The sequence below is a fragment of the Fistularia commersonii genome, chromosome 20, assembly GCF_037954325.1.
Source record: "Fistularia commersonii isolate RoL2024-O1a breed Wild chromosome 20, RoL_Fcom_v1.0, whole genome shotgun sequence".
Taxonomy (NCBI): Eukaryota; Metazoa; Chordata; class Actinopteri; order Syngnathiformes; family Fistulariidae; genus Fistularia; species Fistularia commersonii.
In genome coordinates, this window is record NC_141303.1 from 7,432,718 (window position 1) to 7,447,877 (window position 15,160).

General features: G+C 42.7%; 1 protein-coding gene across 3 annotated transcripts in view; it reads left to right on the plus strand.

Annotated features, from left to right (window-relative positions):
* LOC147222776 (prospero homeobox protein 1-like) overlaps positions 1–8,261 on the plus strand; it is a 31,173-nt gene extending 22,912 nt beyond the window's left edge. For all 3 annotated transcript variants that reach the window (XM_086167163.1, XM_086167161.1, XM_086167162.1), the window contains exon 5: positions 5,148–8,261. In XM_086167163.1, the coding sequence (XP_086023289.1) occupies positions 5,148–5,333 (186 nt within the window). In that variant the 3' untranslated portion in view covers positions 5,334–8,261. The remainder of the gene's footprint in view (positions 1–5,147) is intronic.
* Positions 8,262–15,160: the final 6,899 nt, after the last annotated feature.

The following is a 15,160-nucleotide window of genomic DNA, read 5'->3' on the forward strand; positions in this document are numbered from 1 at the left end:
GTCCTGCTCCTATCTTCCAGACTCCCTTTCTCCTTTCTTTCCCTTCTGCCTCCTGCTCCTTGGGACTCTGCAAGCTGGACTGACTCCCTGACCTCAAGGGGCCCTAGTACACTTCTCCATGACCCCTTTCAATAAGATCACAGTGTCTCAGCCCACCCGAGATGATGAATGTTCAAGTCTCCGAACAAAAGCGCTAAACCCTGATTTCTGATTTTCCCAGTTGTTTACAAATCATCAGCAAACATTTTTTCTGTCATTAGTCTTAATTTTCATGTGTGTGTTTGTTTGTGTGTGCGTCTGTGTCTAGGGTGGAAGTAAGAAAGGTAGGTAGCAGATGCAAGAAAGATGGGTTAATGGGATAGGAGGAGGACTTCTACAGTGTCCCTGTCCTGGCCTTGACTTGGTGCACCTTGAGAAATGCCCATGTGACAGCAATGCTGGAGCTCAAACACACACACAAAAACACACACGCAAGAAACATTAAACATGTGCACACGGCAGCCCTTCAAGGCTCCCTGTTCTCAAGGCTATCAGCGGTGTCGGTGGCTGGTGTTTGCTCAGCTTTAAGGCCCATTTCCTGTCCCAGCCATCAGCTCGGGACAGTTCCACAATTCATGAATGACGGACTGGGGGAAATACAAGGGGGTCCTGCCATAGGAGCGAAACAATTAAGATAATTAAGAACTTTAATCGTGTAATCGGGACAACTTTCTTTTTTCTCATCTCTTGGTTGGACTCTAGCTGTGGCACAGTCTTATCAGTGGCAGAGGGGTTTGTGGACAAGAGGGATAGAAAGAAAGGGGACATGGGTTCTGTTTGCCCAAAGTGACAGTGTGGGCCAAGGGCTTATCAAGGCCTTTGTAGATTATTGATTGGGGCAGATATGTGAGGCGAACAGTGTGTGTGTGTGTGTGTGTGTGTGTGTGTGTGTTTGTGTGTTTGGCAAGCTCTGGTTTGACTCACTGAAATGTTGCAGGTTCCACTTCACTCTCAACTTTTTTAAAATATTGTTTCACTTTCAGCAGAAAAAAAGAACATTTTCACAAACATTGAGTGCAGAAAAGTCGAGTATTCGGCATGTCACAACATCTCACAATATTCAATGTCAGGCAAAAGTGCAAAGAGCATATAAAAAGTTTGTATTCCCAGACCAAGTCGGGGTTAGGAATTAACCTGGCTGGCAATTGGGGTCTATGTTGTGTCCCTGCATTTCATCCTTCAAGGCTACATCTCACCAGCACGCTCACTCAATAACACACACGCACGGCCTTATCTTCCAGGGTCTTGTCTTGTTTGGCTAACACTGTTCAAATAGAAGGTGCAATACATCTCCTGACAGTTCCCAAAAGCAAGGGGGGAGAAACATGATGGCCAAACAAACAGCCAACCCTGAGTCACAGCGAGAGAGGGGAGATTTCTCAGGCTTAACTGAAACACACACACACACACACACACACACACACACACACACAGAAACATACACACACAAACACACACACACACACACACACACACACACACACACACACACACACACACACACACGCACACGCACACACACACACACACGCTTGCACTGTGTGTAGTAACAGTAGCCTTTATTTGAAGGCTTGGGCCTCTGGCTACCTTTTTAAACGTTTGTCTAAGCAGTCTTAAGACAGGGGCTGCTGCCGGAGTGAATAGCTCCCAGCAAGCCATCCACAGGCTCCTATTGTCCGCCGTCATATTTTATTATCTCATCAAAAAGCAGGAAATCCGATTCCCTCTCTCTGAAAAAGAGCTTATCCTTCTGTCTCAAAGCGACCTGTCACAAGAGAGGGAGATGGAGAGAGGTGGAGAGAATGGAGAAGCTAGTTGTGGGGAGCGAGGAGGGGGTGGGGGGTCAGTGAATGAGAGTGATTAACCGCCTCATCGCTTGTCTCTTTTTTCTTTCCTTTTTCTGTCTGTTTGCCTTTATTTCTTTCTTTCCTTCTTTCTTTTTAATTGATATGTACCCAACAAACAAAGACTAAGAGCCGGATGTAGACACCGGCCTTATTCCACCTTGATATTTTGACCAATCCACGTTGTCTTTCTCTGTTAATCTGTCTCCTGTCCTGCTGCCTTCATATTGTGTTACACAGCTTCGACGACATCTCTTTCCATGAAAAGTTCTTTTATTATGGACCCTCTGCCATGCAACAATTTTCCAGTCTTCCTGTCCTCCTCTGGCAGAGGAACAAACCCACCTGTGTTATGGAGGGTTGTGCATCTATGTTTGAGTCACGCAGAGGTCAATCACAGTCCGTTTGAGGTACAGCTGGTGTGAGCATGCATTCGCGGAAAAATTTACAGGTTGTTTTTTTCTTTTTTGTAAGTAACAATCGAAGATTTAAAAAAAAAAAAAAAGCTTGTACTATCGTGTGTTTCCAAAAATGTAATCTCACATTTTTCTTCTTGAAACTGAAAAGTGAATGTTAAATATCTGCTTAATAAAAGGACTGGGAAAACCTGCCCTGGAGCAGTGAAACAATGTTCACTCTCATGATTGTCATTCATCCATTTACCTAATCGTAGGTTACTAAAATCTGGTTTCCCGGGTGATGGAAGGACTTAAAGTCAGAGAAACTGCCACTGACCTGACTGAGCAGACATGTCAACTATGACATTCTTTGAAAACCTTTTTTTCTCACTTGACAAAAGGCAAATGCAGAAAATGAAAAAAGGAAGGGAAGAAAAAGTCATTTTTAAAATGATTTAACTAACGTAGCGCCTGGACATACTCTCAGTCATTTCATTTGGCCTTTTCTAGGCATCGAATCACACACTCCCCCCCCCCCCCCCCTTTGTACATCTGTCCTTTAATTTTGGGCTCTGCTGAGAACTTGTTAAAAAGCCCTATGAAATATGTATGAAGGATTGTGAGCCACGCGATTGGCCCCATTTACCGGACAGCAGAGCGAATGAACGGCCACACCGGATAATCCCCCACAATGCCGCTGGAACAAAGGCCCAACAGCTGACCCGAGGGAGTGAGAGAGAGACGGAGAGAGAGAAAGAGAGAGTGATGACGAGGGGGAGTTGTGGGGGGAATAGAGTGGGACAAGGGAGGGGTTGCAAACAGTTAAGGTTCACTGCTGGTCAGGAGGCTGCTCACTCATACACACTTGTATGCATTCACAAAACAAAGGCTCGTCGGACGGGAATAACTCTGTCGCTTCTCTCTCTCTCTTTCCTCAGACTCTTCTCAGCCCCTCCTTCTCTTGTCATCTCTCTCTCTCTCCCTCCCTCCCTCCTATTCTCACTCCCTCGCTTGCCCAGTCAAGAGGATCTGAAATACCAATACCCTTTTCTCCTTGACATTGCTTTCTCCTTGCAGTCAGCATTTTGCTGTCCTTTTATAGTCAAAACGTCAGGAGAAATTCCATGCAGGAATATTCTTAGTAATGCGGCACTCCCTGTGTCGGAGCGCTACCGCGCTGCACTGCGCTACACCGGCCCGTCAGCGAAGGTCTTCTGGGAAAAGTTGGGGTCTGGCAGCCGGGCTTACGCACAACATCGCCCTCACATCGGGGTTATTGTGCCAGAGATGTTAGCAGCCCAAACAATGAATTATATCCGCTTCCACCCCATCAAACAGGAATCCATTTTTTGTCTTTTATTTTCCTAAGGGGAGTTTGTGCTTCCTCTCAATAACACACACGTTAGGCTCCTTATTCACAACTCACCTCTTCTAGACAGAGATATGCACTCCAGACACACGGGCATCATAGCCTCCATTCATCACCCTGAGGGGGGTGGTTAGTTGTCCCATGTGTGTATGTGTGTGTGAACAAGCATGCCTGCACATTGTGTGTACATGTCCCAGTGTGTATGTGTGAGTTTCTGTGTGCGTGTGTGTGTGTGTGTGTGTTCCAGTGGCCACTAACCTTGCTGTGTCCTGACACTCCTGATGAGTATCTGCAGGACACTGGAGGAGAGGAGTGGAGTGGAGCGCGCACTGTCAGGCATTTGGGCAAGCTGCTATGTGTATATGAGTGTGTGTATATGTGACGGCATTTGTGTTTGTGCGAGTGCGCGCACGCACGCGTGCAAGAGCATCAAGGGAGGTGGGCAGGGAGACAGTCAGCATTATCCAAACAGGTGACCCCTGAAGGCTGAGTCGCCCTGAAGTGAGGAAAGAGCCCAAGCCAAATACACCATAGCCGTTTGTGTGTGTGTGTGTGTGTGTGTAGCCAGCATTATGTCCAGTTCTGTCACAGTGCAGGATGTGTCATCTCCTTGGCACAAGGAGGTGTGCGCACTGGTGTGTGTATGTTTGCATGTGGCAGAGTGTTGGCTTGGGGAAGGTGTCACAGATCTTTGCCAGACTGATCATCTCCGTGGAGTCGGTGAGCGTTGCTGTCAGGGACACTAAAGAGGCGGTGCGCCTCCCCGTTCCCAAAGCATTTAGTACTTCCTCTTTCACTAACACCTCTCCGTCACTCTTAGCGTTGCTGCGCCGTCTTGTTTGGTCACAGATTTACAGTGAGACGCATAAAGATGTCACGTTGGGTGAGCTGTGGGGAGGGAAGTGGGCATAGTGAGAAACCTGAGAATTCACAAGAAGTGGCCGGGACTGTTAAACTTTTGAGGAAGTTGATACCGAAGAGATGTAAGATTTATGGTTTTACATCCACTGTGAAAATATCAGAGTAAAGATCACACAAGAAACATCACATTTGACTTCAAAATGAAATGACGCACGGGTCCGTTCCGTTCTAGGACAATGCACGAGACTGTTCCGTCACTTTGGGCGCCTGGAATAGTTGATCTTCGGGACCAGCGAAGAGCCACCGAGGCAGATAATGTCGTGTTGTTTGCTTAGGGCGGGGTCAATCAAGGTTAACCATGAAATCCAAGAAGCATTTCAAACCATCCAATCACTAAGCTCAGATCAAATTTTCTTGTGTGTGACTCCAAAGACAATTGAAGTCTATATTTTTTATATTACTAAAGAGATCTTAAGTCATAATTTGCCTAAAAAGACACCCACTGTTGTGTGCAAAAATAAAGGCTGTTGTTTAACATCACGCGTGCGGTTGAATAAATGAAATATTTATGTAACAGTAAATGAGATGAACGGGACTGAACGGCTAACCATTCTTTTCTGTCTTCTATCTGTGAAGGTCCCTGATCGCTTCCTAGAGGTGGCCGAGATCACTCTCAGAGAGTTCTTCAATGCCATTGTGGCTGGCAAAGATGTGGACCCGTCCTGGAAGAAGGCCATCTACAAGGTCATCTGTAAACTGGACAGCGAAGTCCCTGAGATCTTTAAGTCCCCCAACTGTCTCCAAGAGCTTCTACATGAGTAAAATGTTTTTTCCTCCCCCTTGCTCAATGCTTTGTGCTATTTTTTTTTTATTTTCTCTGATTTCCTAGCATTTCAGAATAATATTCTCTTTTGTTCTATTTTTCCCTACCATGCTTTAGATTTCCTTTTTTTTTTTTTTTTTTTTTTGAATGTATGACATTTATGAAGTAGCATTCCCAATTGCCTTTGTGGCACTTCCTAAGTTACCTAGCTATTGTGTTGTTGTTCTTATATGATAATTATCATGATGGTTATTGTTTTGTTTTTCTCTGCTGAACTGAGGAAATTCTAATCTTATTGACTGTTTTTTTTTTTTTTTCGACCGCGTGAACCCTCATCTGTTTGGCCCATTATATGATCAACACTAACTAGATCCTAAGTGTGTGGAAGGAGTTTCAGAGTTCCTATATTCGCTAAGAACACAAACTGGGCTCCTTATAGACTTCACTTGTGAGGCCCAGTTAATGTCCTTCTCCAGGAACTGTTCTTGCAGCGTGTGTCCAATTGACTGTACTACTGAAGATGTTCTGAACACACTCACACTCACACACACACACACACACACATACACACACACACACACGCATGCACACACAAAGAAACCAGGTATAGTGAAGTTACTGACTGGACTAAGACAGGACTCTGCTACTGGTCTCTTCTGGTCAATGGGACTCTAACTAGTTTCGATATAGCTTCAGAGCTCTACCTTGTTTTGAAGTGTGTTTTTTTCCTGCAAGTAGGGCATTGTGTTTATTGGGTGTACATTATTATTTGGATTATCATTATTTTTGTTGTTTATGAATATTATTATTTGTCATCACTGCTTGCTGAAGATTGGCACTTCAAGATTTGTTTGTCTCTTAATGCCTTTGCAGAAAAATAAATTATTGCTATTAATATTATTGCAAAACAGTTAAGAATTTGATTATGGAATACTCTGCCCACATTATCTCCTCTTTCCTGTTTGTCTATTACTGAAGTGAACTTTTACATTGTATTCTGTGTTTTGGGTGTGGGGCGGATTGTCTGCGGAGTTTATGATTCGGGCTTTGTTTTTTTGACGGAGCCATCAGAACAGGCTCTATCATCCGCTTCAGCCCAATAATGTAGGAAAACAAATGAATCAAAATGCAGGAGAAAGGTTGTATGCAGAATTAGTCAGCCTTTGAGTGTCATTTGTTTTCTTTTTTTTTATATGGCTAAATTTACATAGCCGATCCAGCTTTGGCAAACTGTTCCCACCAAAAGGCAACATTTATCTAGCAATATTTTATTAATCCACTTTTCTGTTCCAGGATCGGTTAACGTTACACACAACATGCAACTGACAGGCTTTTGTTTTTAATATGATAGCACTATGTTGTGATATGAAGTCAGTCTGTTTATAAGGGAGGCTTTGTGATTAACCCGCACAAGGTGTTAGATGCATTCTGAAGTTATTTCAATAGTGGATGATACTTGAATCTATCAGAATACTGTTGACATCTCAAGTACAGTGTTGCTTAATCAACGGATATATGAATCCACAGGAACAGATTTGATAGAGAGGTAGAGAATTCAAGGAGGGATAATAGAGGTGAATAAAATGTGAAAGACGGGCGTTCATTAATTTACTTCGAGTGGAACTTCACCCACGGTCGACACCCAGTCACATTGCTCCTTCCCTCCATGCTCACCTGCCTTTGAGTGATCTAGCTCCTCTCTCAGTGAAACAATACGAGGTCGAAGGTGAGCGTTAACCCCAGGGGTAGATGGAGAAGCTCTCAGCACTACAAAGAGCAGGACAAAGGCACAACGAGCGGAGCGACACGCACCTGAAACCCCTCCGCTGTGTCCCACCGTCCAACACTGGCAGCTTTTAAGATCCAAAGTGTGATTCTGTTTAAGCCATTGTGCAATGTCATAATCACCATTCCTTTTTGATTTTACCTGAGATTCTAATCACAGATTTTCACTTGAATTGTGTATCTTTATATCTTCCATCTTCCCTCTCAGGCCCTTAGGAATTTTAAGAAACATTTGGTCTTAGTTTTCCTTTTGATGCAATGAGATGACCCGAGTGTTTTCCCGAATGCATGCGAGCCGGCGATTGCTCTCACCTTGGCGACATTAGCTTATGGTGTGTCTGTGTGATACACAAAAGATCAAAAGGGGCAAGTTGCTTAACCTGCTGACTTTTCGAAGCGAAACAAAGCGCTCGACAAAAGGGGGGCAGAGAAAGACAGAGAGCTACTCCCTTCATTATCTCCCCCCCCTTCTTCTCCTCCCCAGACAGTGTTCTTCTTAAGATCCGGAGCCCTGAGAGAGCAAGTTGGACACTTTTCTCACTGAAAGATGGGCTTGGCCCTGCATGTCTCAGAGCCTGAAAGCACCAACTGAGGGCTCTAAAGCACCACAAACAAAAGGAGAAAGGAAAGGACACTTTCTTTCTGATGCACAGATTATTATCGCTCCACACCCTCCTTTCCTACAACCTCCTTTAATGCCCCGAAGAGTTACGGCATCGAAAAGATGAATTCAAGCAAAAAAAGGATTAGGAAGATCTTAATACCATCTGAAAATATTCTTTGTCAATTTTTAATTTTTATGGGGTAATTTGATTTTTATTATAACATTATTTAAATACATATATATACTTTTTAAAGAATTGTACATTATAAATTTATGGGAAAAATATATACAGTAGTGGAGGTTCTTTGGACGGCACTGTTAGACTTGTTTCATAAAGGAAAATCTCGAGGGTATTTTTAGTGACGGCTTTGTTTAAACCTGTATTCTGAATAAGTGAGTTGTTAGTAGATTTGGAGCAATAGATGTAGGTTTTTTCAGGTTTTGTGACCAGTATTCCTTTGGTTTCCTTTATCTTTTTGTATTGTGCTGAATGACTGTCTTCTTCAGATCAGTAAAAATAAAAAACATTTTCAGAGTATGAAATATTGTTCTTGCTACTGTAAATACTGTCAAGATGAAACAAAGAATAGCTGTACAGTTTTTTTCTATTATCACTCTACAGGGTGAGAGTGGCTAAAAAAAGGGTGGAAACAATGACCCACTCTCTTTAACTGGACTCACGATTCCTCTTGAAAAACCCACAGGACAGTTTTTTTTTGTTTATTTTCTTCCCTGCCATGCCTTTAACAGGGGTCTGCTTCCCATCTGCAGTGCCCTTGAAGTCGCACCAGCATCTGTTTAATTTTTGCTGATAGAAAGATGCTTTGTAGGCTAGCAGTCAGGTAATGACGGAGTTACCCGTTCGCAGTCGAGACCCGGTCTCATCCAAAACCAGGGCAGGCAGACGCCGCCGACATAGCTGTAGATTTGACCCGGGAGAGAGACGGGGACCCGTTATCAGACAAGTGTAATGGAAGGAGCATGTGTTTGTACAGTACATTTTCATAACAGGAGAGACTGCAAACGGAGAAAATTGATTTTTACAATTTTTACCGGGTTCCAACATTTGGACAAAAAAAAAAAAAACAACCCTTCAGATATTTGTGGATAATTGTGTAATTCCGTACGCTTGGCATTTCGTGTGTGTGTGTGTGTGTGTGTGTGTGTGTGTGTGCGTCTGTGTCTGTGTGAGAGAGAAAGACCGATTATGAGAACCTGTGAACCACTGAGTGACACAATTCTCAACACTGTGGCCCCTCCCCCACCCCTGGGAGTGCCATCCTGACATGTAAATGATTCTCATTAAGCATTGGCAACATGCGTGTTTGTGTGTGCGAGTGTGTGTGTGTGTGTGTGTGTGTGTGTGTGTGTGTGTGTGTGTGTGTTACGATAATTTCCTCTGATCTGTTTTCTGACCTGTTTTAAAGGGGATTTTGTTTCTTTATGCTTTGAGTAGTCATTTTTTAATTTTCATTATTATTATTAATAAATTCCCCCTCTTTTTGTAAATATCAATGATGTGGACTTACAGTGAGAAATACTGCCTTTGTATAACTTAGCAATATGTTATGTAAATAGTGTTTTGTTGATGCTTTTGTATGAAATTATTATACAAATCTAGTGCAGTAATTCCAACTGGAACAGCCATGTTTCAAATATGGCCTGAAAGTTACAAACAGGCTGTAAAGTAAAACTCACAAATTGGCTGTTTTTTCTGTTATCAGTGTCTGTGTGTCTTGCAGATTGTGTGTAATTTATTGGTTTAATTTATCATAATTTATTTGATGTTTTCTTTTGTTTTTCAAACAGGGAAGGCTGTACTGCATTTCATTCAGTAGATTAATCCTACCTAAAACGCAATTTAAAAATAGTGTTCTTGCGTGCTCTTTCAATTACGAGAAATGATTAATGGAGGTCTTGGCAGCTCAAAGAAAATGGACAGTTAAAAAGTTTTATTCTGGGACACGGCCACAGGCAAGCTGGAAAGCTGACACTAGTTTGAAGCTGTTTTGTATTTTCTCCTGAGATTTTCTTTTTTCCCATGAATTGCTTTGGCCCGGCCCAAAAACAACCAGTAGTCAAATTGCCTTTCGTGCCTTCACCCTCAATGAACTGAATGTATGTGCAGTATATATGCAAGCTTGTGCAAAATAAATAAAAAAATGAAATAAAAATGAAAAACAGCAGAAAATACCTCCGAGTTGTGTTTTTTTTTTTTTTTGCTGAAGTTTTATACTTATGAAATGTGTGTGTGTGTGTGTGTGAGTGTATGAAAACACTGCCTGTCATCCTTATAACATAATTTGGTGATCAGTGTATCAGTGCCGACGGGATTCGGAACGCAGTGTGATTTTTGATTTCTGAAAATGCGTTGACTAATTGTTTGATGTGACGCAACCTTTGGATTTGCTTTTCTCATACATGTAGTCAACGTGACATATTTCGCTTGATCGACACACTGAGGAATAACCGCTTTTTTCAGGGGGGAAAAAGGAAAAATGTCAACAAGTCACCTCAACTGACTGTATGCTTTTTGAGAATACTTAGCGTACTCTGTGTCTGATGTCACTGAAGTTTGAGATTTCTTGACGTTGAATTGCAACACACTTTTGAGGAATAAGCCACTCTGTTGTTATACCTGACCAAATCATTCTATCACCAGCATTGATTCTGACAATCCACTCGACCAACCTGACTTGCTGCCTGATGCAATTCAATCACAACGGTATCATCAGTAGTTTGCGGTGAATGAAACTCCTGTTACCGAGACTGTGTCGCCTTGGGGGCACAACCATCCTGTTATCAACTTCCAGCCGGAATCACAGTTTGTTGTCCCCTCACCATTTAAATATACATAATAAGTCGGCATAAGTATATTTTATGATGCTCTCCGTTACTTCATCCACTACAGTGGGTGCCTCTTTCTTCTTCAAGTCAGTATTTAAAGCCCAGTTGGGAATTTTTAATTTTTCTAAGACGTAATTTTGTACTCTTTTTATTTTGTTACTTTATTTTGTGCTTTATGATGTATTATTGTTCGTATGTGTGTGTGTGTGTGTGTGTGTGTGTGTGTGTATGTGTGTGTGTTCATTGGGGGAGGTGGGGGGAGGTCGATGGGCCTGAACAATTCCAAATGCATTCTACGGTCCATGTCAGTGATCACAATGTGTGTCTATTTAGTCACTGCTTTGAGTGATCCAAGACACTAATGAGAGGTTTGCCTACAGAGTGCCAGACTCCCATTCTAGTTTTCTCCACAGGCGCCACAGACGACTGCAGATGCCACCTCATCAGGCTAAATGTATCACCATGACTAGGGACTCACGGACACATACAAATTGTGAATAATGATAAATTGTGTTATACGGAGGACATATGAGTTTCTTCACAAATTTTTCATGAACATTTTGATATTAGGATAACAAATTCCGATGAAACATAACTTATTCATCGAGACTTCAACTATTTTTACTTGTTCATTGTGTCTGTGTGAATGAATTTTATTCAATTATGTGTCATTATGAAGGGAAAAAAAATTGTATTTTCTTCTGAACTGGTTGTCATTGCACATCATGCAACCTTAATTATATTAATATAGATATGTTAAATGGTACTTTATCAATTACGATTTTTATCTGAATATCAATACTCTTAACGGACAGTTTACTGTGTTTCATTTTTTTAAAAACAAAGGTTTTCAAACGATCATTTTTCTATCTACTCATCATGACTGCTGGTGTACTTTCCACAAACGCCTGCCTGTTTTGTTTTTTTTCTGTTCCTTTTCTTCCTTTTGTTCTTGCCTGACCGCTTTTCACTCTTTTTTTTTTTTTTCTTTTTGCTTTGATGCTTATTTTTTGGAGTTGCTTCTTTTGTGTGTCTTCCTTGCTTGCCTGCTTTTATTCTTTTTTTTTTCTCCTCTTTTCCGTGTTCCTTTTCCCTCCTGTCCTCTGCCTGCCTCCCTCCACTTGCCTTAACCGGAGGCTACAGCTCCTTAGGTTGGGCTGAGACAGCATCTTTGTACAACACCGACCGTCTGCTCTGTAATCAAATACCATCTGTCGCTACATCTGAAGACTCACTCTCTTGCTTCCTGGAACACACTCTCATGCACACATACATGTAGGCACACACGTGCACGCGCGCACACACACACACCACATCTGTGCTTCTTACTTTTGAACATTGTTTGTGCACTTGTGTGTGTGTGTGTGTGTGTGTATGTTCTTTTTATTACCAGTCTACTTACATTAATCCACCTGATTCATTCTTGGCCTGCAGGGAGGAAGTCACTGGAGTCACTTTCGCCATTTCCTGTTTTTTTCCACTTCTCCGAGTGGAGGATCAAAGGTCATTATCTTCAGGTATCCATGTTTGCTCTGCGGTTCTGTGTGTCAGCAGGACCTTGGCTGGAGATAGTGGACTTTAACTCCTCAGTCTTAGATCAACGGCCCACTATCTCAAAGGCTGCCAGCCTTTCCCAATGTTTGCCCAATGTTTGTCCCTGCTCCGGCACAGAAAACGTTGACACCATCCCCAAGGTCCCTCTCCACGTCCCTCCTCTCTCCGTGGTCACTTGTTATCACACACTCAGGTTCAAGAGCATTTTCAGTGCTGAGAGACTGTGCTGTTTTTTTTTCAAAGTTTTCTATACATTTTTGCCACACTAATGAGCTGTATATTTCTCCAGTTAAGTAGCAGCCTGGTTTTGACGCCACACCAAAAGTAATAAAAAAAATTGCGCGGAGTATCATCACGCGCAAACACTGATGTAACATCCTGTGGAGGGGAACCTTTGTCACAAAGAAAAAAAAAAGAGGACTGAGGACCTGTTTTCGATTTTTCCAGTGTGCGGTCCTCCTACCAACTACCGAAATGAGCTGTCCACCGTTCGATCCCTTTGGACACCTACTCCTGCAAAATGACTGTGGGCTTGAAACTAAAACAGCAGAATATTATTGAAGTTGTTCCTCTATCAGTAGACTTTTGTTTACAGTTGAATGTAGGCTGCTTGTATGTGGGTATCTTCTCATTGGATTAATCATGGATTTACTCGGCTGTTGTATCCGGACCTCTCTCTCGCAAGCTAGCTCAAATCGAAAACCTTAAAAAAAAACATGCTATTCAAACAAGCATGCGAAACAAACAAGCTATTCAGGTGAATTCATTTTGCATGTGTAGATTATTAAACACAGCATTTCATCTATTGTGGATGAATCAACAATCTGGTTTTCTGCTTCAGAGCCACTGGCATGGTATCTAATTGTGGGTTGCCCAGATTTGGCATCAGTAGACACCTAGTGGTCAAAATGCGCAGCTTACACTAACTGTCTTAATCCTCTCACCCTCTTTTTTTTGGTTTTGTTTAATTCGACATTTTTCTTTTCCTTATTTTTTTTTTGTTTTCTCTTGCATTTTTTTACTACCCTCTCATCTCTACATCCTCAAGTTTTTGTGCACATTGATTTGTTCGTTGTCGTTACAAAATTCCAGGTGGACAGATCATTGTGGCCCCTTTTTTCTTGCGGCAGCTCTCTGTCCCCCCCCCCCTCTTTTTCTTTTTCTCTCCCTCTCTCTTTCTCTTTTTCTCTATCTTTGGACTGGAAGCGTCCAATGCAACTGGAGCCTCAGAGGCTCAAGAGAGGAGCCTGGGAAAGGAGGAACAAAGGGCCGTCCGTCTACAGCCATCACCACTCTGCACCTCCTCTTCTCTACCCCCCTTCTTCCCTCCCTTGGTCCCCTCGCTTCTCATCCCTTTCCCCACTGGCCAGCTCCCCAAATTAAGACTTCAGACAAGAAAATGGGCTCAGTAAAAAAGGGAGAGAAAGAGAGCAAAAGAGAGAGAAGGAAGTCCATAACAAGCCAAGAGGAGGAGAGCGACAAAGCCTCTGTTGTTGGATGGCAGGGCCTCTCTGTCGCTCCGCGAGGAACTGTCACTGTGTCAACTTGGACCCCTTGTTGCGAGGAACACAAACAAAACCCAGAATTGAACACACACACAGAACATACTCACACAAACAGAGAACATGCTCCCATACACGGGGGAGACCGCGCGCACAAAATAGCCCTGCACGAACGTACAGTATGTACATGCGCGTACATCAACACACACAAATCATGCCAAGCGCTCGCAGATCTAAATTGGTATGGACAGGCTAGGTGAAGATACAGCATGTTTGATGCACCAGCTGTAAATCCCCACGGCGCACTTTTACTCTCACTGCCAAGAGAACCGAGGAAGTCCAAAGCAAGGAGGGAACTTCAAAATGAAATGAATCAAAATGACAATAATTCCTGTGACTTTCATGTTTCCCTGTCTATTGTTCACTGAATGATACAGTCAGCGGACAATCGAAGGGCAAAATGATATACAAACGATATCAAGGCATTTATCGCTCCGAGCTTTTGTGAGGGGCACCGCATGCCCGGGGGGCAAACACCTGTCTTTTGAAGCGCATAATGCGCATAAATGCACGTGTGCGTGCACATACACGTTGTGTATTTGACCCATGTTTGCCTGGACACACGCTGTAATACATTAGTGCTCAAAATCTCTGGCGAAGAGGAGGTCACAAGGCGTGTGTGTGTGTATTTGTGCGTGTGTGTGTGTGTGTGCGCATCGAGGGTTATGATCAAGGCTAAACTACTTTAGTCCTCTTCCAGTTTAAGCTGAATCGTGTGTGGCCAAGACAGCTACGCATGGCAAAACAGATCTGGGATGTCGTTCCCTCTGTCAGCCTCCCTGTTTCTCGTGATCACACATCTCCTTTAATAACCATTATTGGCATTATTTGCCTCTTCCAGTTCTCTAAATCAGAAATCACAGAGGCCCATTATATTTCCTATTGACCCATTTGGCAAGATGGTGGGAGCAATGAGTGCTGGATTAAATCGAAAGCAGTTCATAATCCTGTAATTCTAATGTTTTAATTACTTAGATGAACAGGAGGCGTTTGAGCAAAGGCTAATCTCTGAGACATAAGGGAGAGAGAAAGAGAGACAGCGAGAGAGACAGGAAGAGATTTGCCTCTTCTTCACATACACACACACACGCGCGCACACACACACACACACACACACACAAACACAAACACAGAGGCTTATTCATGGAATATTAGCAGAGTATTAAAGTTTATCACCTGTTATGAAAAGCAGATTAGGAGATTCATAGACTTGATAATTCATATTAAGGTGGGGGTCTGTACAGTGGAGGTGGGAAACTATTACCAAGCTTAAATGTCTGTGTGTGTTTGTGTTTACTTTACATGTCTGTCTGACTTATCTTAATCCTGAATAGACTTTATTCCGTTCTTCACCGGGACTCTCTAATTTATTTGATACACAGTTTCTCCACAGCCAACGCAGTAAAATACAAAACCTCTGCAATAATTTTTCCAGTGATGATGATCATGATGCTTAGTTCTAATTGTTTCTCTT